General features: G+C 43.9%; 1 protein-coding gene across 8 annotated transcripts in view; it reads right to left on the bottom strand.

The window, feature by feature from the left end:
• LOC139411285 (BR serine/threonine kinase 2b) overlaps positions 1-23,677 on the bottom strand; it is a 179,510-nt gene extending 155,833 nt beyond the window's left edge. For all 8 annotated transcript variants that reach the window (XM_071157365.1, XM_071157366.1, XM_071157370.1 and 5 more), the window contains exon 1: positions 23,241-23,677. In XM_071157365.1, the coding sequence (XP_071013466.1) occupies positions 23,241-23,331 (91 nt within the window). In that variant the 5' untranslated portion in view covers positions 23,332-23,677. The remainder of the gene's footprint in view (positions 1-23,240) is intronic.
• Between the last annotated feature and the right edge of the window lie 3,103 nt (positions 23,678-26,780).

Here is a 26,780-nt window from a genome sequence, read left to right as displayed (position 1 = left end):
CGGTCAATAAAAAAGTGGTCATATGAAGCAGATACTAAGCTACAGGACTGTTTTGCTAGCACAGACTGGAATATAGACTGGAATATGTAAACCACATCAGTCACTGGCTTCATCAATAAGTGCATCGATGATGTCGTCCCCAAAGTGACTGTACGTACGTACCCCATCCAGAAGCCATGGATTACAGGCAACATCCGCACTGAGCTAAAGGCTAGAGCTGCCGCTTTCAAGAAGCGGGACTCTAACCCGGAAGCTTATTAAAAATCCTGCTATGCCCTCCGAAGAACCATCAAACAGGCAAAGCCTCAATACAGGACTACGATCGAATCGTACTACACCGGCTCCGACGCATGCCGGATGTGGCAGGGCTTGCATACTATAACCGACTACAAGGGGAAGCACAGCCGAGAGCTGCCCAGTGACACAAGCCTACCAGATAAGCTAAATTACTTATATCCTCGCTTCGAGGCAATTAACACTGAAACATGCATGAGAGCATCAGCTGTTAAATACGACTGTGTGATTACGCTCTCCTAAGCCGATGTAAGTAAGACCTTTAGACAGGTCAACATTCACAAGGCCGTAGGGCCAGACGGATTACCAGGACGTGTACTCCGAGCATGCGCTGACCAACTAGCAAGTGCCTTCACTGACATTTTCAACCGCACCCTGTCCGAGACTTTAATACCAACATGTTTCAAGGAGACCACCATAGTCCCTGTGTCCAAGAACACTAAGGTAACCTGCCTAAATGACTACCAACCCGTAGCAATCACGTCTGTAGCCATGAAGTGCTTTTAAATGTTGGTCATGGCTCACATCAACATCATTATCCCAGACACCCTAGACCCACTCCAATTTGCATATTGCCCCGACAGATCCACAGATGATGCCATATCTACTTCACTCCACACTGCCCTTTTCACACCTGGACAAAAGGAACACCTATGTGAAAATGCTATTCATAGACTACAGCTCAGTGTTCAATACTATTGTGCCCTCAAAGCTCATCACTAAGCTAAAGACCCTGAGACTAAACACCTCTCTCGGCAACTATATCCTGGACATCCTGACGGGCCGCCCCCAAGTGGTAAGGGTAGGTAACAACACATCCACCACGCTGATCCTGCTCAGTCCCCTACTGTACTCCCTGTTCACTCATGACTGCACGGCCAGGCACGAATCCAACACCATCATTAAGTTTGCAGATGACACAACAGTGCTAGGCCTGATCCCCAACAACGACGAGACAGCCTATAGGGAGGAGGTCAGAGACCTGACCGTGTGGTGCAAGGACAACAACCTCTCCCTCAACGTGATCAAGACAAAGGAGAGGATTGTGGACTACAGGAAAGGAGGCCCGAGCACGCCTCCATTCTCATCGACGGGGCTGTAGTGGAGCAGGTTGAGAGCTTCAAGTTCCTTGGCATCCACATCACCAACAAACTAACATGGTCCAACATGGGCCTCCGACTGCAAGGCACAGCAGAGGGTAGTGCGTACAGCCCAGTACATCACCGGGGCCAAGATTCCTGTCATCCAGGACCTCTATACCAGGCGGTGTCAGAGGAAGGCCCTGAAAATTGTCAAAGACTCCAGCCACCCTAGTCATAGACTGTTCTCTCTGCTACCGCACGGCAAGCGGTACCGGAGCGCCAAGTCTAGGTCCAAGAGGCTCCTAAACAGCTTCTACCCCCAAGCCATAAGACTCCTGAACATCTAATCAAATGGCTACCCAGACTATTTGCATTGACCCCCTCCCATTTTACGCTGCTGATATTCTGTTATTATCTATGCATAGTCACTTCAATAACTCATGCACATTGACTCTGTGCAGCTACCCCTGTATATAGCCTCGCTTTTTATTTTACTGCTGCTCTTTAATTATGTAACCTTTATTTCTTAATTTTTTCCCTTGTATCTTTCTTAAAACTGCATTGTTGGTCAAGGGCATTTCACTGTAAGGTCAACACACCTGTTGTATTCGGCGCATGTGACAAATAACATTTGATTTTATTTGATAAGGTTTGCCACAGGAAACGAAGTTCCCAGAATTACCTCTGCAGAGGATTTCAGAAATTGCAGCCCAAATAAATGCTTCACAGAGTTGAAGTAACAGACACATCTCAACGTCAACTGTTCAGAGGAGACTGCGTTAATCAGAACTTCACGGTCGAAGAAACCAATATTAAAGGACACCAATAAGAAGATTTGGGCCAAGAATCAGACATTTTTTATTTAACCAGGCAAGTCAGTTAAGAACAAATACTAATTTTCAATGACAGGCTAGGAACAGTGGGTTCACTGCCTTGTTCAGGGGCAGAATGACAGAGTTTTACCTTGTCAGCTCTGGGATTCAATCTTGCAACCTTCCAGTTACTAGTCCAATGCTCTAACCACTAGGCTACCTGCCACCACATTAAACCAGTGGAAATCGGTCCTTTGGTCTGATGAGTCAAAATTTGAGATTTTTGGTTCCAACCACTGTGTCTTTGTGAGATGCAGAGTAGGTGAACGGATGATCTCCGCATGGAGGAGGTATGATGGTGTGGGGGTGCTTAGCTAGTGACACTGTCTATGATTTATTTAGAATTCAAGGCACACTTAACCAGCACGGCTACCACAGCATTCTGCAGCGATATGCCACCCTATCTGGTTTGCACTTAGTGGGACTATCATTTGTTTTTCAACAGGACAATGACCCAAAACACACCTCCAGGCTGTGTAAGGGCTATTTGATCAAGAAGGAGAGTGATGGAGTGCTGCATCAGATGACCTGGCCTCCACAATCACCCAACCTCAACCCAATTGAGATGGTTTGGGATGAGTTGGACCGCCAAGTGAAGGAAAAGCAGCCAACAAGTGCTCAGCATATGTGGGAACTCCTTCAAGACTGTTGGAAAAGCATTCCAGGTGAAGCTGGTTGAGAGAATGCCAAGAGTGTGCAAAGCTGTTATCAAGGCAAAGGGTGGCTACCTTGAAGAACCTAATTTAACACTTTTGTGGTTACTACATGATTCCATATGTGTTATTTCATAGCGTTGATGTCTTCACTATTATTCTACAATGTAGAAAAGAGGAGTAAAAAATAAAGACAAACCCTTGAATGAGTAGGTGTGCCCAAACTTTTAACTAGTACTGTATGTAGTAGTATGCAGAATGCATCCACAGTATACTGTAGACAAAGTGCTGGTGTTTTGTGCTGGTGGTTCACTTAGCCTATAATATGCAGAGGGAATCCCAATGTGGATATATTCCTATGTAGTTTGTAAAGAGGAGTCTTCTTTAATGTCCTCTGTCACTGGTCAGTGTTGATAAGCTGCCATTGTCTCTGCATTTTTCACACACACACACACACACACACACACACACACACACACACACACACACACACACACACACACACACACACACACACGCGAAACAAACACACGTATGCACACAAACACACAGACACACTTGCATTTAGTGTAGTAATCAGGGTTACTGGGGGCAACGCGGAAAGAATAGGCCCACAAATGATGCATTGCAATCAAGTCCCGTTTTCCTAATGCCCTAGCTGTGTTACTGCGCCAGCCAGGAATGCGACATATATTACCATGCATCCAGATCACAGGAAATCTGCGCGAGGATACAGTGAGGACAAATGTATCATACACACACATAGTTGGACTGCTATGAAGAGATGCTGTTGCTATGCAGTGGGTGGTTTGGCTGGTGTGTGTGTGTGTGTGTGTGTGTGTGTGTGTGTGTGTGTGTGTGTGTGTGTGTGTGTGTGTGCCCGCAGTGACTCTGCAGACACCGCTGTAATGCAGCATGCAGCATTGCAGCCCATTGCTCCACTCACACCATAGACTGCAGGTTACTGCTCCCCTACTGCTGCACTCCCTGTGAACACTGCATTACAGGACACACTCTCTGTGTGTGGTCATGGATCGTGCGGTTATGGAGATACACACACACACACACACATATGGCCAGAGAATGTGCCTCGTAGCAGTGGTACCTGTCATCATTACCAGTAAAGTGGGCATAATGGTGATTCTCACGCCTCGCCACCCGCCCCCTAATCTGATTATGCCACATGATTGGATGTTTGTGCTGGGGCCACGGGTCTCCGGGTTCCGCACATGCTGCCACTCACGGGCCATCTGGGAGGATGCCTCTGGCGGGGCAGGCAGGGGTCCTGACAGAACACAGGCCATCTGTGTGGACGACTCAGCTTTAGTGTGTGAGTCCTGGAAAAGAAAAGTGTGCTCACAGTTCTGACTGTCTCTGGGTAGTACTTGCCCTCAGGCACAGATCAGCTTACCCACCCAGAAATGCCAAGTGTAACCATTGGGGGTTAATGCTAAACTGACCTCAGATCAGTGTCTATGGGCAACCTCATCTTACTGCTTCGGGCTTAGCAAGGCTTAGGCCCACTGTGGTGGCTAGCTTGGCTATCCATTCAATAGTTAATGTTAAAAAGTGACGTTTTTTCTATACATTTCAATGGCATAGATAACTTTCCATTCAATGATGTACACACAAATCATTGTTTCCATCTCTATTGAGGTCTATGGAAATGCTCTGCTTTTGTGTCAGCTAAATGTGACATGATGCCCAAGCTGCTCTAGAGTACAAATGATCGTGCCCTTTTCAAAAGAGGAGGCAAGAATCTGGTTGTGTAGCTAGAAGCCTTCATATGAGATGGCGACGAAAAAAGAAAAAAAAATTCCAAAGCGCTAAGAAATGAACTTTCTGTGTGGTGTGGATCAGAGAGAGAGAGGTAAAGCATCTCTTCAAATGATAATTCCTCCGCCCGCTTGACTCTGCTCATGGACAGCACAAGTGCTGACTCAGGGGAAAAGTACAGATTGCTTTTGGAATGGGATGAGTACCCAAACGAAGAGATAAAGGCAGGAGGGAGTGGAGAGAGAGCTGACAGAGAGAGAGGATGGAGTGAAGGAGGAGAGAGAGGGAGCAGAGAGAGAGAGAGAGAGAGAGAGAGAGCAGAGGGAGAGAGCAGAGGGAGGGCCTAGGAGGATTTGTGCTCAATTTCATTACGTTTTTGGCTGAGGGAAGAGGTCTGCAGAGCCATAAGGGGTTTTATCTGAAGCCATAACCCATTTTATTAACAGCTATTGATTGAGCCTTTCAATTGGTCGAAGTTAAACGTGGCTGTATTAGCCATAGATGGGGTTTCTGTATTAGCGGTGGAGGTACTGTTAGCTATCTGTGTTAGCCGTGGATGGGCTATTGGTTGTTAGCTATCTGTGTTAGCAGTGGATGGGCTATTGGCTGTTAGCTATCTGTGTTAGCAGTGGATGGCCTGAACTATCAGGCCTGCCAGGGTGGGATGGATTAGAGTGAATAACTGCTGAGTCAGGGAGGCGTTTGCCAAATCGGGAGACTACAAAGCTAGCATCAGCTAGGGTTGCTACGGGTGACGCATGAACGTTTAGTGTACCGCTAACAGGGTATGAGTAGCATAGTAGCTAGCTAAAAACTAGCTAAAAACAAAACTTCCTTTTCAGTACAGTAGATTCACACCAACAACCACCAAGTGACCTTAATTGCTAACAGGGTAAATGCCTCTCCATTTGACTAATTGGCAGAGAAGAGTATTTTTCACGTACAGCAGCAGTGTCAGTGATTCACATGGACAGAGCCTTGTGCTGCAGTTACCCACATCTGATCCTCTTAAGTTCCTCTGTCTCCTACGGAAACCTGTGGAGGTGACTGACAACACAGCCCACTGTGAATACTAAGTAATTCATGAAAGCGGGTAGGCGAATGCACACGGACCTATGCAGGCGCACACACAAAGAAACAAACACACACACACGCACGCACACACACACAATAGAATGCACGTACACACGTAGGGCTGCACACTCATATTTCACACGCTGACAAATGCACACAGACACAGAAACTCGAGCGCAAACGTAGGCACACGTACGTGTCATGAATAGAACGTGCACGCGGCTCTGCGGTGTTGCGGAGTCGATTAAACCTCTGACTAGCAGATAATAAAGACAATTGACCCAGGATAAATACAGCACACGTGCCCGTACATAAATGACAGGAGAGGTAATGAACTTCACAGGAGAGAGGAGGAGAAGAGAGGAGTGGAATCTCCAGGTAGCTGACAGAAATCCCCCCCCCCCCCCCCCTCTGTCTGTCAGGTTCTATAGGGAGAAGCACACACACACACACACACACATCTCAAATGATAGCTTATTTCCTATATAGTGCAGGTATATAAGGGTCAAAGCTAAGTACCTGGTAAAGATAGAGTAGTTTGATGGGCAGTTTCTGGGAATGTTCTGCTCACCCCTATTGTCCCAGCACTAACACACGCACTTAACACTTCTAATAAACACATCATCAAGCCCATGATTAGATAAAGCAGGTGAGTTGGTGCTGGATTATGAAAGCCTGCACACAATGCAGCCATCAAGGACCAGGAGGGAAGAACACTACCATAGAGGGTTAAGAGGCAACCCACACACACACCTCTTCACACACCCCGAAGCTGCAGTGTGAATATTTCAGGGAGTGTGTGCTAAGTAGCACCTAGGGCAACTTGTTAATGAGGGAATGCCATGGGCAAGAGACTGAAAACCCAGACCTGACTGCAATGATTGTGCTATAGCTGAGGGCAGCCATGGAACCGTGTGTGTGTGTGTGTGTGTGTGTGTGTGTGCGTGCGTGCGTGCGTGTGTGTGTGTGTGTGTGTGTGCGTGCGTGTGTGTGTGTGCGTGCGTGTGTGTGTGCGTGTGAGGGGGAGAAATAATTGAATCAAACTAATAACATCTCTCCGTCTTGCTGGAGATGATAAACACCCTTTGTTCTTTTCCGTTCCCAAGATATCAAAGATTTCTCATGTGTTGAGAGAAGTTTTTTTCTTGCCTCATACATTTTTGCACTTCTAACAACAACCTCTATAATAATCCTCTTTCATCCTGCTGACAAGGACTGATAATGACACACACACACACACATAAATGCACACACACGCACACATTATTGCACACAGACACGCGTGCCCGCGCGCACACAAACACACCACAAATAGTGAATGTGTACTTATTTTAAAATATTTTTCATAAACCTAGACATATCTGGTTCATTACCATTACATAACCATACACTTACCAGAGCATTGCAGCTTTTACAAGCCATTCAAAACCATTCATTGTACAGTACATTGCAAGGTAAATATTTTTCCCTGTAATTCTCATGAAGGCTCTTAAACCACATAAAGCCTCACCACAGAGGCCTCACCGCTACCGGAGACTGACATGTCCTGATGAGACTGACATGTCCTGATGAGACTGACATGTCCTGAAGAGAATGACAGGTCCTGATGAGACTGACATGTCCTGATGAGACTGACATGTCCTGATGAGAATGACACAAGTCCTGCTGAGACTAAAGGATGTCCTAATATGAACACTGTATTTCACAACATATAGAGGAAATGCATGAGATTAAAAGAGAGAGTTTGATGTTGTCCTGTTCCACGTTCCAACTCCTGGTCACACTAACAGAGGTTGCTGTGTGAACTCCAGTCTACACACACTCATGTTCTCTCTCCACCCTCGTGCCCTCAAGAGTCAATGCTCATGATCAGTCCGTTCAGGGTAGGGAAGAGCACATGATTTTCCAGGATTTTCACAAGATCATCGCTCTCTCTCTCTCTCTCCTTCACTCCCTCTTATCTTTCCCCTCTCTCTCAGCCTCCCTCCTCTTGACGCCAAAGGTTAAAGATAGGAGAGGATGGTGGGGTCTTATGTCTGAATCTGTTTTATAGAGAAGGACAGTAAGGAAGAAGATAATATGGCTGAGAAAGGGGAATTATCTCCTTGGGTTATTGAGATCTAATTATCAGCCAGCACCAAATTGAATGATCCATTGAAAAAGACTGGAATTCGGGAAATAGGACTTACCTTGCCTGCCAATCTGAGAGGTGTGTGTGTGTGGGGGGGGGGGGGGGGGGGGGGGGAATCTGTTGAACCTTTTACTGCAGTGGGCCAAATTAGGGTCACATAGCTCAGGCAAGCCCCTCAGGCAGAGTCGAGAAAAAGGCAGGGGCCGCGGGGAGAGAGAGAGAGAGAGGGAGAGAGAGAGAGAGAGAGAGAGAGAGAGAGAACGAAAGAGAGAGAGAGAACGAAAGAGAGAGTGAGTGAGAAACCTATGGCACATATACAGCATATTCAACCATCCAGCCAACCAACAAGGAGAGGGAGAGCATTCCTCAGGTTACCGTGGAAACCAGCCCACTTGACTGAAAGAGGAGTACAAAACCAATCATTTATATTATTAACCCTGTCTTTGCCAAAAGGCAGTCCCTCCAGGATTCTGCGATTGCAGATTTTTTTTGCCAAATCAACAATTCCCTGCATATAATGCGAGGGGTTTGCATGTTTGACCAATCACTGCACCATTTCCACATAAAACAGTCAAATCCTCGCAATATTATCGCATAAAACTGACCCATCCCCACAGTACAAAAAGAGGGCTCACAATTTCAACCAATTAAATTGTGTCAAAGTTTTTGGTATAATTTTTTCCGCACAGTACACTGGTAGAAATAAATACGATTCAGAGATGCAGTCCCTTTCGTAATGCGCACACACACACACACACACACACACACACACACACACACACACACACACACACACACACACCGAGAGCAGGGGACGGCACACACCTCTGCAGCCAGCTGATAATGAAGCTGTATCTCAGGCAACCTAAACACCTCCATCTGGGCAGAGGATCCCCTCTCTCCCCCTCCCTCTCCTCCTCTGGGACCCTTCAATATTTAGGCGCATCCATGGGCAAATTATGAGCACAGAGTGATCCACAGAAAGGGATAAATATATGCTCAGTCGCAAACCAACACTTCATGATGCCCTTATATACAGGAGAAGCCACTTTCCACAACACAACTGGAGATGGTCAATACATCCACCAGAGATCACGTAGCTTCTGAGGGAAACACTGTAGAGGCTACAGAGGAAAGAGGGAGGGGAGTATGGAAGTAGACCATGGCGAGAAGAGAGAGAGGAGGTAGTGTTAGAGTGTGGAAGAGACGAGGAAGGAAAGAGAGGCTACAGGAGAGTGAGAGAAGAGATGAAGAGAGAGACGGGGGAGTGATAGAGTGTGGGAGAGGGGAGCAATGGCAAGCAAAGGAAAGAGAGAGGGGGTAAGGGCGGGTGGGAGAGAAGGAGAGGGGAGGAGAGAAGGATATAAAAAGCTTGGCGGCTGCAGTCTTGCTGTGATCTCCAGGATGGAAAGCATGGCCATTGTCAGAGGAGAGATGAAACCATGACAACCATCCCCACTGCTGCTGCCCGACACACACACACACACACACACACACACACACACACACACACACACACACACACACACACTGCTGGACACTTAGCAGATGAGGACCAAATATGAGGCTGGAAAGCCTGCGTTAAAACTCTTACAGATGAAAACACACAGACTAATTGTTCTGAGCCTGCCCAGCAAGACAGCTCTTCTTGGCAAAACGCCTCCAGTTTGGCCCCAGTAGAAAAATCACCCAGCAATCCCATTCCAAAACCTGCCATTCATTTAAACCATTCAATGTTGCCGAACACTAATTTAGGAGCACCACAGTAAACAAAGAATGTATCGTTTGCCATTGATTTATATTTGAAACCATCACAACCGTGGCTTGAGTCCTTACTTTAAAGAAACCATTGTGTGCATGTTGAACAATGATATAGGCCCCTAGATGATCTCAATATCAATCATTGTAATCTTATAGGAGGGTAGGAGAGGTGCTGGGTTTCTCATTTGAGGTAGAAAATTGAATTAGGCTCGAAGGCTTCCTGTTTAAATCCTGTCCCCTTGGGGTTCCACATAATAAACTCTGTGTGTGATACGCACGCACGCACACAAACACACACACAACCGCGCACAAACACACGTCTCTCCCCCTGCCTGAACTCCTGGTGTGGGAGTGGGACGATATATGGGCTTCTCTGTTCTCTCTCTGCAGACGCAGCACAGGGGAAGTCTATTCATAATAACAGCCAGCAACAACCTCGGTCAGCCTCACAGTCGCGCTAGAGCCAGCACAACACACACACACGCACACAAAATAAGAAATAAGAAACAGGACTCTGAGTACAAAAGATGCATACGAAGGACAGCCAGAAAGAATAACACACATTGACAATGGTCTAAATATACACACGCCGGCTCTCTCTTTCTGTCACGTCTCGTGTGAAGACGTGCGCACAGTCACGCACGCACACACACACACACACACACACACACACACACACACACACACACACACAGAGAGAGTCATTCAGCAGCGTTCCTGCTTGAGGCCCAGCTCCACTTTAGATTCACTACAGGACGCGGAGTCATAGTTGGAGTGGACACGGGAGCCCTGGAGGGGACAGGGTCGAACAGACGACACAAGCTCCACACACGTGGCATGCCTTTTACCCAAAGAACAAGGTGGTGGGAAGAACAGAATGGCTGAGAGGGGTAGGGTTGCTAGCGGGAGATTGTAGATGTTGGACTGCTAAGGGAAGCTGGGACGTCGCTTACCCAGGATAGAGAGCATTGTGGTGGGGAGAGGGGACTAGATGAGAGGGGGTGGAGGTGGTTGCAGCGGATAACAAAAAAGCTATACGTTTTATTGTCACATACACTGGATAGGTGAAGTCTGCGTTATTGGACTGGGTCGGCCATAGCAGTACGGTGCCCCTGGAGCAAATTAGAGTTAAGTGCCTTTGCTCAAGGGAAATTCAACAGATTTTTCACCTCGCTCAGGTATTCAAACCAGCAACCTTTTGGTTACTGGCCCAACGCTCTAAACGCTAGGCTACCTGGCACCCTGAGCACCTTTGAGAACCTATGGTATACAAGGACACAGGTACAGAAGGTGACCCGAATGGATGCGTTCATATGGGAGTGGAATGATGTAATGTCATTAGCAGCTCTCCATGACCAATCAAATGCAATGCAGTGCAAGAGCCAATGCTACTACAAGCCAATGATTCCAGGGAATATGAACTAAGTTCCCGGAGTTGTTTTGTCCCCTCCAGTAATGTGGAAAATGACTAGTAGGGTTACACAGTAAGTCATTAGCATAGTTCTCTACTTACTATGTAACCCATTGCATATAAACGTAAAGCCTTCACATAGGTATGGTAATGAGACCAGAGTACGGGTTCCAACTGCTGTGTGACCTCGCTAACTTGCATGGTCATATAGGACTGTGCCCCTCTCTCGCGTCCATAGTGCTGTAAAGGGACTTTGGAGTGAGTATTACAGTGTGTGTGTGTGTGTGTGTGTGTGTGTGTGTGTGTGTGTGTGTGTGTGTGTGTGTGTGTGTGTGTGTGTGTGTGTGTGTGTGTGTGTGTGTGTGTGTGTGTGTGTGTGTGTGTGTTTGTGTGTGTGTGTTACAGTAGGCTACTGTATGAATGTACACCCTAATGTGTGAGTTCTATATTGATGAACGCAGTTCAACACAGACAGGCCATGTCACTGAAAGTGGTTGATGTAGATTTGAACTAGTTACTGAATTAACAGAATGTGACAGGATGCATATGACGGACAACCAGAAGTCCGTGTAAAAACCTTTTGCCTTTATTAAGCAGCCAAGACAAAATTGGGAATAATTACCGGAGGGAACGTTATTAACAAGGATTAAATGGAGAAAATCGGACTTCTCAGCAAAATACACAGAACCGTTCAAAAGTCAAATCAAATAAAACAATTTGGTCACATGCACCGAATACAACAGGGGGTAGACCTTACAGTAAAATGCTTACTTACAAGCCCCTAACCGACAGTACAATTCCAAAAAAAGGATAAGAATGAGAGATAAAAGTAACAAGTAATTAAAGAGGAGCTGTAAAAAATAACAATATATACAGGGGGGTACCGGTACAGAGTCAATGTGTGGGGGCACCGGTCAGTTGAGGGAGTATGTACATGTAGGTAGAGTTAATTAAAGTGACTGCACAGATGACAACAGAGAGTGGCAGTGGTGTGGGGAGGGGGGGAGGCAATGTGAATAGTCTGGGTAGCCATTTGACTAGATGTTCAGGAGTCTTATGGCTTGAAGCTGTTTAGAAGCCTCTTGGACCTAGACTTGGTGCTCTGGTACCACTTGCCGTGTGGTAGCAGAGAGAACAGTCTATGACTAGGGTGGCTGGAGTCTTTGACAATTTTCAAGGCCTTCCTCTGACACCGCCTGGTATAGAGGTCCCTGATGGCAGGAAGCTTGGCCCCAGTGATGTACTGGGCTGTTCGCACTACCCTCTGTAGTGCCTTGCGTTCGGAGAATGAGCAGTTGCCATACCAGGCAGTGATGCAACCATGCCCTCGATGGTGCAGCTGTAGAACCTTTTGAGGATCTGAGGACCCATGCCAAATCTTTTCAGACTCCTGAGGGGGAATAGGTTTTGTCGTTCCCGCTTCACGACTGTCATGGGGTGCTTGGACCATGTTAGTTTGTTGGTGATGTGGACACCAAGGAACTTGAAGCTCTCAAACTGCTCCACGCTTAGCCTCATCAATAAGAATTGGTGCATGCTCGGTCCTCCTTTCCTGTAGCTCACAATCATCTCCTTTGTCTTGATCATGTTGAGGTAGAGGTTGTTGTCCTGGCCAGGTCTCTGACCTCCTCCCTATAGGCTGTCTCGTCGTTGTCGGTGATCACTATTGTGTCATCAGAAGATTTAATGATGGTGTTGGAGTCGTGCCTGGCTGTGCAGTCATGAGTGAACAGGGAGTACAGGAGGGGGCTGAGCACGCACCCCTGAGGGGGCCCTGTGTTGAGGATCAGCGTGGTGGATGTGTTGTTACCTACCCTTACGGCCTGTCAGGAAGTCCAGGGTCCAGTTGCAGAAGGAGGTGTTTAGTCCCAGGGTCCTTAGCTTATTTGAGGGCACTATGGTGTTGAGGTTTGAGGGCACTATGGTGTTGAAAGCTGAGCTATAGTCAATGAATAGCATTCTCACATAGGTGTTCATTCTGTCCAGGTGGGACAGGGCAGTGTGGAGTGCAATAGACGGCATCATCTGTGGATCTGTTGGGGTGCAAATTGGAGTGGGTCTAGGCTTCCTGGGATAATGGTGTTGACGTGAGCCTTGGCTAGCCCTTCAAAGCACTTCATGGCTACAGGCGTGAGTGCTATGGGTCAGTAGTCATTTAGGCAGATTACCTTAGTGTTCTTGGGCACAGACACTATGGTGGTCTGCTCGAGGCGAGCATATAAGTAGTATAGCTCGTTCGGTAGGCTCATGTTACTGGGCAGCTCTCGGCTGTGCTTCCCTTTGTAGTCTGTAATGGTCCTGCCACATCCGACGAGCGTCAGAGCCGGTGTAGTATGACTCGATCTTACTCCTGTATTGATGCTTTCCCTGTTTGATGGTTTGTCGGAGGGTATAGCAGGATTTCTTATAAGCTTCCGGGTTAGAGTCCAGCTCCTTGAAAGCGTCAGCTCTAGCCTTTATCTCAGTGCGGATGCTGTAATCCATGGTTTATGTTTGGGGTATGTAAGTACGGTCACTGTGGGGAAGACGTCATCGATGCACTTATTGATGAAGCCAATGACAGATGTGGTGTACTCCTCAATTCCATTGGAGGAATCCCGGAACATATTAGCATCTGCTTCATCTGACTACTTTTTTATTGACCTAGTCACTGGTGCTTCCTGCTTTAATTTGCTTGCTTGTAAGCAAGCATCAGAGGACAGAATTATGGTCAGATTCGCCAAATGGAGGGCGAGTGAGAGCTTGTATGCATCTCTGTGTGTGGACTATAGGTGGTGCAGAGTTCTTTTCCTTCTGGTTGCACATTTAACATGTTGATAGAAACGAGGTAAAACTCATTCAGTTTCCCTGCATTAAAGCAATACGTCCATTTTATTGTACAAAGATTGTATGTTTGCGAGTAGAATTGAGGGGAATGAGGGTTTATTCGATTGTCGCCTACACCTCAGAAGGCAGCCCGTCCTCCGGCCTCTCTTTCTCCGCCGCCTCCTCACGCAGATCACTGGGGTCTGGGACTGTTCCCGAGGGAGCTGTATATCCTCCGCCTCGGGCTCGTCAGAGTCGTGAAAGAAGAAAAAGGATTCAGCTAGTCCGTGGTGAGTAATCGCAGTCCTGATGTCTAGAAATTATTTTCGGTCATAAGAGACGTTATTGGCAACATTATGTACAAAAATAGTAAAATAATAAGTTACAAACAACGCAGATAAACAAACAAAATAGACAATCGGTGGGGGCATGTAAAACGTCTGCCTTCTGCTTTGGCGTCATTTTGGTGTCATTTTCAATTCTTTGGGGTCACTTAGAAATGTCCTTGTATACCATGAATACATACATGAAATGAGTTGCAAAATAAATAGGAAATATAGTCAAGGTGTTGACAAGGTTAAAAATAATGATTTTTAATTGAAATAATAATTGTGTCCTTTAAACTTTGCTTTCGTCAAAGAATCCTCCATTTACAGCAATTACAGCCTTGCAGACCTTTGGCATTCTAGTTGACAATTTGTTGAGGTAATTTGATGAAGAGATTTCACCACATGCTTCCTGAAACACCTCCCACTAGTTGGATTGGCTTGATGGGCACTTTTTACGTACCATATGGTCAAGCTGGTCCCACAACAACTCAATAGGGTTGAGATCCGGTGATTACAGACAGAATACCAGCTGACTGCTTCTTCACTAAATAGTTCTTGCATAGTTTGGAGCTGTGCTTTGGGTCATTGACCTGTTGTCGGAGGAAATTGGCTCCAATTAAGTGCAAAATTGAGTGATAGCCTTCCTTCTTCAATATCCCTTTTACCCTGTACAAATCTCCCACTTTACCACCACCAAAGCACCCCCAGACCTTCACATTACCTCCACCATGCTTGACAGATGGTGTCAAGCACTCCTCCAGCATCTTTTCATTTTTTTCTGCATCTCACGAATGTGATCCAAACACAAGCTTAGATTAATCTGTCTACAACACTTTTTTCCAATCTTCCTCTGTCTATTGTCTGAGTTCTTTTGCCCATCTTAATATTTTATTTTTATTGGCCAGTCTGGGATATGGCTTTTTCTTTGCAACTTTGCCTAGAAGGTCAGCATCCCAGAGTCGCCTCTTCACTGTTGACGTTGAGACTGGTGTTTTGCGGGTACTATTTAATGAAGCAGCCAGTTGAGGACTTGTGAGGTTTCTGTCTCTCAAACTAGAGACTCTAATGTACTTGTTCTCTTGCTCAGTTGTGCACTGGGGCCTCCCACTCCTCTTTCTATTCTGGTTAGAGCCAGTTCTGGGAAGGGAGTAGTACACAGCTTTGTATGAGATCTTCAGTTTCTTGGAAATTTCTCGCATGGAATAGCCTTCATTTCTCAGAACAAGAATAGACTGATGAATTTCAGAAGAAAGTTTGTTTGTTTCTGGCCACTTTGAGCCTGTAATCGAACACACAAATGCTGATACTCCAGATACTCAACTAGTATAAAGAAGGCCAGTTTTATTGCTTCTTTAACCTGTCTAGGACTGGGGCCGCTAGCGGACTGGGGCCGCTAGCTGGGGCTAACAGATTTCTGTTGATTTGTATTTGGCGCCCTTCATTGCAGGGCACCAAATACAAATCAACAGAAATCTCATAAATCACATTTCTCAAACATACAATTATTAGGCACCATTTTGAAGATAAAATTCCCGTTAATCCAGCCACATTGTCTGATTTCAAAAATGCTTTACAGCGAAAGCTCCACAAACGATTATGTTAGGTCACCACCAACTCACAGAAAAACCCAGCCATTTTTCCAGCCAAAGAGAGGAGTCACAAAAAGCACAAATAGAGATAAAATTAATCACTAACCTTTGATGATCTTCATCAGATGACACTCATAGGACTTCATGTTACCCAATACATGTATGTTTTGTTTGATAAAAACCTCATTTTCCATTGCCGCGTTACGTTCAGTAGTTCTAAAACATGCGGTGATTGTGCAGAGAGCCACATGAATTCACAGAAATACTCATTATAAATGTTTATGAAAATTCAAGTGTTATGCATGGAACTTTAGATACACTTCTCCTTAATGCAACCGCTGTGTCAGATTTCAAAAAAACGTTACAGAAAAAGCATAATCTGAGAACAGCGCTCAGAGCCCAATCCAGCCAGAGAAATAACCGCCATGTTGGGTAGTCAACATTAGTCTTAAATAGCATTATAAATATTCACTTACCTTTGATGATCTTCATCCGAATTCACTCCCAGGAATCGCAGTTCCACAATAAATGCTTGTTTTGTTCGATAATGTCCATGATTTATGTCCATTTATGTCCAAATAACTTCTTTTGTTAGGGTGTTCGTAAACAAATCCAAAAGCACGTTATGGTCCAGTCGGATGAAAAGTACAAAAAGTTATATTAAAGGTCGAAGAAACTTGTCAAACTAAGTATAGACTCAATCTTTAGGATGTTTTTATCATAAATGTTCAATAACGTCCCAACCGGAGAATTCAATTGTCTGTAGAAAAGCAATGGAACGAGAGATACCTCTCATGAGAAAGCTCGTGACTGAGAACGAGGCTGCCAGCAGACCCCTTAGTCAAACAGCTCTCATCCAGCCCCGCTTCACAGGAGCAGCCTGAAACAAAGTTTCTTAAAGATGGTTGACATCTAGTGGAAGCCTTAGGAAGTACAAAATAACCCATATCCCACTGTGTATTCGATAGGGGTGAGTTCAAAAACTACAAACCTCAGATTTCCCACTTCCTGTTTGGATTTTTTCTCAGGTTTTTGCCTGCCATTGAGTTCTGTTATATTCACAGACATCATTCAAAAAGTCTTAGAAACTTCAGAGTGTTTTCTATCCAATACTAATAATAATATGCATATATTAGCATCTGGGACTGAGTAGGAGGCAGTTCACTCTGAGCATGTTATTCATCCAAAAGTGAAAATGCTGCCCCCTATCCCAAATAAATTAATCAGAAGAACACTTTTCAGCTGTGCTATCATAATTGCGAAATGGTTTTCTAATGATAAATTGTCCTTTTAAAATGATAAACTTGGTTTAGCTAACACAACGTGCCTTTGGAACAAAGGAGTGATAGTTGCTGAAAATGGGCCTCTGTACGCCTATGTAGATATTCCATAAATATCTGCTGTTTCCAGCTACAATGGTCATTTACAACATTAACAATGTGTACATTGTGTTTCTGATCAATGTTATGTTATTTTAATAGGACAAAAAATGTTGTTATTCTTTCCAAAACAAGGACATTTCTAAGTGACCCCAAACTTTTGAACGATAGTGTATATTTTACCTAAACCCTCTCTGAATGCGTGACCATCCTCTATATCCAAAATAATAATTAAAAGTGGATGGCAGAAAACATCCTCACCGTTTACCCTCACTACTTGAACAGACCAGAGCCTTAGATATGCCATTTTAGAAACTGTTCTTCGTCCTATAAGCAATACATGGCAACGCAGGGATTTTGATTGTGCACTGGGTTGCAGGCTAGAAGGTTTGGGTTCACAGACCACGGTGGACAAGAGTACGGATGGAAAGATCTCCTTTACTGTAAAATCATTGCATGAATCTATCATCATTTTTGCAGGTCAGAATGTTTGGGGGGTCTTTTATAATAACTTCATGCGATTCTACATAATTTTACATATTAGCAGAATCTTTTTTAATACCACACAAATGACCGAAATTGCAGGCTAAGAATGGACAGAGAGATAGGCTATGTGTTCATCTTATCATATTTCTCCAATGCCAAATCAGTATGTCTTGTTTGCAATGAATCTGAGATATCATTAGGAATCGGAGCATGGCACTTTCAAAAGGTAGACCTACTTTTCCACCCCAGACAGTAGGTCCCAGACAGTAGTCCCCAGACAGTAGGCCTATTGATGCAGAAAAATGTAAGCTTTAAATACTGGCTACCCTTCTTCCATGGTTTAACCCAACGAGAGGAGGTCACAAGTCTTTCCTTAAAAGCTGTCTGGGTTTAAACATCTTCTATTGTACAGGAAGTGAAAGATGGTGACAGAATTACACAATGTTTTGTCTCCTCGGCTGTAGAAAGTTGTAGCTCAGCCTCTGAATGTCAAAGAAATGAAACATGGTTTTCCCCATATGCATCAGGGTCATGTCTGTCCAGGGTATTTTACAGCTTGTTTCTAGCATAAAGCATTGTGGAACAAAGCACTGTTATAGATCACCTAATATAACCAAATGTGTTTTATTTTCTTCAAAATCTTAAGCTAACAATGGGTAGGCCTGTGCTTTTCATCATTTACTTTAATAAAATGTATGCCTAGAGATGAAACGGTACAAAAATGTCATATCACGATTATTTATAGTGACCAAAATTATCATGGTTATCAGTATTGTCGCGGTGTTGTTAAAATGTGCTGGAAATGTTTTAAAAAAGTACTGATACACACACTGAAATAATTTCACCACATTTTATATTGAAATCCAACAGACAACAAATAAAATTAGCAGCACTATGCACTTTTTGTGTGCATAAACATTAAAATAATAACATTAACATTAAAGATGGCACCATGTGACCATAAGAGGTAAACATTTCCCTTGTGCAGGTTTTAATGAACACAACCTTAAATAAGCAAATCAAATAAACAAACAACAAATACCATTAGCAGCACTCACTTTGTAGTGAGGCACGGCAACCCTCATCAGCCTCAGAAAGCCAGGCCTCTCAACAATTTGAAATGGCATCATGTCCTTTGCAATGTAATATGAAAGGGCTGCAGTGAGGTCTTGAGCATTTCTTTTTTGATGTGGGTGCATAAGCAGCCTGCCTTTTTAAATGCTTGATTGAGTGTCCGTGTCACAACTGAAGTTGAGGAGCGACCGGTAGCATCACTGGGTTTGCCTGCTGCACGCCCACTCTGTAAACAAGGGAATAGCATTACTAATGTATTATTATTATTATTATTATTGGTGTTGTTAAATTATTATTATTATTATTATTCACTTACACACACACACACACACAAGCACGCACACACAAGCACGCACACACACACACACACACACACACACACACACACACACACACACACACACACACACACACACACACACACACACACACACACACACAGTCTTCTGTGTTGCATTTGAGTATATGCAATGACCCCATTGCACAATTGACATAAATACAAATGAGTCTTAAGAAGACAGTGATAGTAATTGCAATGAGCCCAACAATTGACATAAATACGGGAGTGTTGTATATAGGAGTCTATAGTGTTTCTCCTGTTGGAACACTTTTACAACAAAGTCGACGTCTGCCGGATTTTAAATGAACAAAATGTGTTGGTTGGGTGACTAAACTACAGAACGTGTTATCGTGTGCAATGGGCGAATAGAGTCTGCAGACACACGAAGCCAACAGCGGCGCAACCACGTGTAGTGTTTTTACAAGAGTAGGTAACACTGAAAGCTTCAGTTTACATTATTGACGAGCTATTAGCAAGTTAGACAGACAAACCATGACATTTTCCCCCAGTCCGAAGTTTCCACATCAATCGTTGGGCTAAAAGTTAACTTACCTTGCATTCGCTGTGAAGTGGTGGTCACGAAGATAACTCAAGAAATTTGAAGTGGTGCCCCCTTTCGCAGCAATTGTTTTGCATGTTCTGCAGACAGGGTGACCATCTTCGATTAAGTTTCCCTCAGCACTCTTGTAAAACCCAAAATGCGACCACACTTCAGATTTGGTCCTCTTAGAAGGCTGAAAAATCTCCCGAGCGCTGTCACTGCCTTCCACCATGTTTTCACACAAAACAAAACCCTTGTTGCATGATGCGCCTGCGTCAGACTTTTGCTAACTGTGGTTGATGCTGGACAGCATTTACAGGGAGTTTTTCAAACTGTGGTAATCAAACACGGTTTTAATGATGATTCAAATTTGAAACAGTAATACTAATTGCTGGTAATTTTACTGTGGTTTATCATGAAACCGGTAACAGTTTCATTCCTAGGTAGGCCTATGGCGTACCCTCTCATACCCCCTCAATTCAAGTCCTGGTTTTAACTTAACAGCCCTTCACTGACACTGAGGTAGGCTATTTAAAGAGTGCATTGTGGGTGGATGGATTTACCGACAAATCTATTTACAATACCATTCAAAATTTGGACACACCTACTCATTCAAGGGTTTTTATTTATTTTGTACTATTTTCTACATTGTAGAATTATACTGACATCAAAACTATGAAATAAAACATGTGGAATCATGCAGTAACCAAAAAAGTGTAGATTTTAGATTCTTCAAAGTAGCCACCCTTTGCCTTGATGACAGCTTTGGACACTCCTGGCATTCTCTCAACCAGCTTCACCTGGAATGCTTTTCCAACAGTCTTGAAGGAGTTCCCACATATACTGAGCACTGCTTTTCCTTCACTCTGCAGTCCAACTCATCCCAAACCATCTCATTTGGGTTGAGGTCGGGTGATTGTGGAGGCCAGGTCATCTGATGCAACACAGCATGGAGGGGTTTTTGGTCATTGTCCTGTTGAAAAACAAATGATAGTCCCACTAAGTGCAAACCAGATGGGATGGCGTATCACTGCAGAACACTGTGGTAGCCATGCTAGTTAAGTGTGCCTTGAATTCTAAATAAATCATAGACCATGTCACCAGCAAAGCACCCCCACACCATCACACCTCCTCCATGCTTCACGATGGGAACCAAACTTGCGGAGATCTTCCGTTCACCTACTCCGCGTCTCACAAAGACACAGCGGTTGGAACCTAAAATCTCACATTTGGACTCATCAGACCAAAGGAGAGATTTCCACCGGTCTAATGTCCATTACTTGTGTTTCTTGGCCCAAGCAAGTCTCTTCTTCTTATTGGTGTCCATTAGTAGTGATTTATTTGCAGCAATTTGAACATGAAGGCCTGATTCCCGCAGTCTCCTCTGAACAGTTGATGTTGAGATGTGTCTGTTACTTGACCGCTTGCTGGTAACTCTAATGAACTTAACCTCTGCAGCAGAGGAGTGGTGGTGATCCTCATGAGAGCCAGTTTCATCATAGCGCTTGATGGTTTTTGCGACTGCACTTGAAGAAACATTCAAAGTTATTGAAATTTTCCAGATTGACTGACCTTCATGTCTTAAAGTAATGATGGACTGTCGTTTCTCTTTGCTTATTTGAGCTGTTCTTGCCATAATATGGACTTGGTCTTTTACCAAATAGGGCTATCTTCTGTATATCATCCATACCTTGTCACAGCACAACTGATTTGCTCAAATGCATTAAGAAGGAAAGAAATTCCACAAATTAACTTTTAACAAGGCACACGTGTTAATTAAAATGCATTCCAGTTGACTAATGCATGAAGCTGGTTGAGAGAATGCCAAGAGTGTGCAAAGCTGTAATTAATTCAGTAATCTGGCATACTTTGAAGAATCTTAAATATAAAATATATTTGGATTTGTTTAACACTTTTTTGGTTACTACATGATTCCATATGTGTTATTTCCTAGTTTTCTGTATTCACTATTATTTTACAATGTAGAAAATAGTCAAAATAAAGAAAAACCCTTGAATGAGTAGGTGTGTCCAAACTTTTGACTGGTACTGTATATAGCAGCCTACAGTGTGATTTCTTGAATAGGAAGAAAGAGCCTCAAACACAAAACTCTCTTGTTGTTAGTAGTCTAATTAAAATTAAGATGGTTTAAATGTCTTATGCCTACTCGAATTTGCCTACTTTCAGCACCCTGAGCTGTCCATTTCCAATAGATTTTGCCTTGACTGCTGCTTCAGGTGTCAGCACCACAATGTAAGTGACTCGAATCTGGCTTATTGTGAGTTCAATAACTCTGATAAATGCGACATGGTCAAACATATTGTTTTTATTCAAATCACTTATAGTAGTAGCAAGCTATCATAGTTCACCTCCTGTCCTCTTGCTCATCTTCCACCTCTGCTTCTCAAATTAAACAGTACATAGGCTATAAAGTAGTCCGCACGCAAGATAATGCATTTTTTGGGCTAGACCTAATCCCAAATTATTTTCGAAAATAATTATTTGACCCTCCTCCTGAACTGCCACTGTAGGCTTAAACAGCGCAGCCTTGGTTAGACAGCACAAACCAATTGTTTTGATCGGCAAGAGCTCAAGGTTGGAATATCCATTGCAGTGTGTAATGCAGCCTTGTTTTATTTACACCATCCCAGCAGCCATTTTAGAATTATAACTTTGCTTTGTGCTTCTCTGAGCATGCACTTTGTAGCCTATAGCCTATAGGCTATGGATCTTTTGATCAGTCAAAAAAGTAGCCTATAGCCTATGACAGTGGTACCCGCATGACAGAGGTACCCACATCGTTGCCTAGTCGTTTTGGGGATGCTGTGCCTCCCACATAGTCTATTTATTGTATTCAAAACTGCTTTAGCCGGATACAAATAGGGGATCAGGAAATTACTAGACTATGTCAATCTCTCGTTAATAAAAAAACAAAATTCACCACATGCGTGTAGTTTGGGATTAAAAATCGAAATTGCAGCAGCAATTGCACGGATAGGTGTTAGTGCTTGTCATTGCGGGGACTGACAGAGAAGCAGGCTTGTGTAGTGCAGTAGCTTGCCCTGTCTTATTTGGCAAAGATCAGCGCAGACTTCCCCAAAGAAGCATTGTAACCTGACAAATGTGTGCATGTTGGAAGACAGCGACACGCTACAAGGTAACAGACCCACAACATGCAACATTGGGATGCCATCTACCCGTTGTCTGGCAATGAGGATTAAAGGGACATTATTATAATATTTCAATCATCACACGTAAGCCGTGTGAACTACATGTAGCCCTACCGTAGCCAGCTGACTAGGCTATAGGGCGGACCAGTGTATTCCCTTTTATTAGAAAGTAGAATTTTAGGATAATCCACAACAGACATTCAAATGCACAGTCCCACTGACTGAAAGCTCTCAACACCGATTGATGTAATGAGTCAAAAGCAATCAGTGGGAACTAGAAGCAACCAGCCCGCACGTCTGTGATGCAACCTAAAACAAATCCATCCAACCCACAATGACCTACAGAGTAGCCTATATGTTATAGCCCATGTCAGCATAACACATAAAAGACAACCAGCGCTTTCACTGACAGCCAGCAACCGGGAACGATAGGCTACACATCATCCCCGGCTAGACAAGAGACAAGGACTAACCTGTCTGTCCTTTGCCGAGGGTCTTTTCCAAACGATAAGGTCCCACATAGTTCATATAGTGTGCGCTGTTGTCTTTGCCAGAAGATGACATTTTGTGGGAATTTAGTAAAACGTCTCGCAGAATAATAAATACAATTCAAAATTCTCCTTTCAAATCAACGGGAACCGTAGGTTATTCCAAAGCGCAGTCTGCTGCTGCTCTCCCTTCGGCCTCCTCCTCCTCTCTCTCGCCTCACGCAGATGGTCGGTGGGATTCTCTCTTCTCCGAGTCCCTTTCTAGACTATGTTGTTAGTTCACTCTCCTCCGTCTCTCCCTCCTCTTTTCACTGCTGAAATGTAGCGTCTTTAAATCTGGATAACATGGTGTTCTTTTCGTCCGTGTTCGTTCTGTGGAGAGGAAGCAAGGCGCAGTGAGCACAGTTTTGGCACAACCCGTTGACGGGGAAATCTAACCGGATAGCATTTTAGTGCTGACTGACGCCAACGTCGGAGCTGTAGGACGACGCATGCGCACAGCGCGCACAACGCAGGGGCTGGTGGTTATTGAGGGAGTTTTATATTACTCTGGCCCGGGTTTATCCGGGCGAAAGCGGGGAGCGAGGAGCGCTCTCCTCAACTCAAACAATAATCTGAGTTTGCGCTGCTCGCTGCATGTTATCGACAAGGGAGCATTGTGCATCGTCCAGACACATACAACATCTATTTTCCAAAAAATAAATGTTGGAAATTTCAATCTATTTTTCACTGGGACGGCAGATAAACCGTTTTTGGGAAAACACAGAATCCTCATCACAACACTTTTGTTTTGAGACGATTTCGCGGTCTGCCAGAGCGTGGCACCTGGCTCACGCCGGGAGGCAGCCCGCTTATAAAACGAATGCAATCACATTCAACCGGTTTAAACTCCTTCAACCGGTGTAACCCAGGCCAGATAAAGGAATCCCTTAATTTAATTCAGGTCGAAGTGACAGGATAGCATTATGGTGAATCGGCGCAGGTGCCTCCTAGTATTTTCCAAGCATGTTTGTAGATATTCACAAAATTGATTAACATTGACAAGCCAACTATATAATATAATAGTGACCAGCAAAGACAATTGGTGACGAACCTTATCCTAATCTTGTTTTGCCTTTACCCCAATAAAACAAAACTTTCTGATTCGGTGTATTAACTACACTCTGTAGCTACTGTAGCCTACCTCTGGCTCTCTGTCAGTTGCTCCTCCTCAGAGACTACTTCAGAGCTGCTTCAGTACTTTGATGTCAGTCTGAACATCTGTACAGGTTGTGTCCCTATGTCCCACCCTCTCCCCCTCCTCCTCCCCACCAACAGTAACATCTTGCCTAGGTCAACCTTCTCATACCTTCACTGGCACTTCCTCTCTTCCCTCTCTCATCTCTCTCTACCTCTGCATCAGGACCTTCTCCATTCTTTATTATGTCGCTGGTGAGTTGAAATGTTTGGTGAAAAACTTTTTTGAGAGATCCTCTGGAAATAATGTTGCCACCAATAAAATATAAAAATAAATAAATTAATAAAATAAAATACAAATAAAAAGATATATGTAATACATATTTTCACTACCTGTTTGTGTGTGTGTGTGTGTGTGTGTGTGTGTGTGTGTGTGTGTGTGTGTGTGTGTGTGTGTGTGTGTGTGTGTGAGTGGGCTCTCGCGTGTATATGCATGCACATGTTTGTGGAGGAGGCCATGATGCATTTGTGTGTATCACACTGTGTCACTTGGCTTGATTAAACCAGTGGTTGGTCCCTAATTCATGATGTTGACTACCATCTATCTCCTCACGCATGCATACACACACACACACACACACACACACACACACACACACACACACACACACACACACACACACACACACACACACACACACACACACACACACACACACACACACACACACACACACATCTATCTCATCAGTCCTGAACAACAAAAGTACTGACCCAACCAGCTATGTGACAGATGGGGCTTCCCCCTCTCTTCTCCTCTCTTCCGCCTCCACCCCCCCTTCTCCCAGTCCTCCCCCACCTCGGCTGCTAACAAAGGAAGGGCTCTCAGATGCACCCTGGGACAGTGTTGGTCCCTCACAAGAGAGCTTTCACTCAAAACCACTTCCTGTTAATTATTTGTGACCCCTCCCCCGACCCGTACCTATGAGAGGGATCCATCATGTGCTTTCTCTTAAATTGATGTTGTTAAATGTGTCTTCACTGAGGACATTATCCCCCCCGTGTTATGATCCCTTATGGATGGATACACGATTTGACAAAACACCAGTCCATGCCAACAGGATGGATAGAGGATATTCAGCCACACTTGGAGGACAATGGAAATTGAAGGCAAAAACCCGCCCTTTTCCGACATTACATACAGTGCCCATATTAGAACATACAGCCATCATCAGGGAGCATCAATCATAATGCACCTTGAATGGACTGCAAGCTTGAGGTAGCTGGCGACATCATACTTCCACTGTGTTAGACAAAACCGAGCAACACTATAGCCATGGGGGTTATTTTTAGTATGAATCCCTTAATCCTAACTGGAAGGGTGATTCCACGCCAAAGGGAGCAGAAAATATTTTCAGTATTGTTCTGGCAATTCTCCCATATTGGGAGGAAGAATGTTTAACATACTATTTAAATTTTTTGAAACTCTTTATGAAATTGGCAATTTTGCCTTTTTTAGACCTGTACATGCCTCTTGTGACCTGTACATGCCCCTATGATCTGTGAACCACGCATGACACGGACAACATTTTGGTGTCATTACTCTCCTTTAGTTTTTTTTCTTAAATATGGAGTATGTCTAGATTCTGAAAAATACATTTTCACATTCATTAGTTCAACAGTAAACATATTAATATTAATATCTCAAACAACCTTCATTTATTTTGCTTATTTGTAGAAATATTGTTTGGAACAATATAATCTTCAAACATGTACATTTTCAGAGTGGGCTCTGGTACTTTTAATGATATGACCCATTTTATACATAGAAATGTACATTATATGACATTAACCGATCACAACCCTCCTTTAGGATTGCACATTCGGCAAGTCACGAGCAAAGGGAGATTCCGATTCACAATGTTGGTGGTGCTTATAAAATGTATCATACCTTCAGAACTAGCGGAGAGCCCACTCTGTAAATGTTATGTATTTATAGAGTATATTGTTACAAACAATATGTCTTAAAATGAACCAAATCAAAAAGAGTCGTTTTGAGCTTTTCATCTTTTTTTAAAAATGTTGAAATAATGAATTTGAAGATGTTTATTTCAGTGTCAATACATACTCGATATTTTATTTGGAGCACACTATGTGGAGTATAATGCAACCAAGATGTTGTTTGTATCATGAACGGTTCACAGATCATAGGGTTTTTACAGGAGGCATGTGTCTAAAAAGGGCTTAAAAATGTCCACTTTCATCATCATATTCTTAAAAATGGTTTGTGAAATAGATGTAAAAAGCATGTAAAACATCACTCATGGTGATTTAAGTTCCTATGTGAGA

This window comes from Oncorhynchus clarkii, chromosome 6 (genome assembly GCF_045791955.1).
Source record: "Oncorhynchus clarkii lewisi isolate Uvic-CL-2024 chromosome 6, UVic_Ocla_1.0, whole genome shotgun sequence".
NCBI classification, from domain to species: Eukaryota; Metazoa; Chordata; class Actinopteri; order Salmoniformes; family Salmonidae; genus Oncorhynchus; species Oncorhynchus clarkii.
Note: the sequence above shows the minus strand (reverse complement) of the source record. Positions and strands in the feature narration are given on the sequence as shown.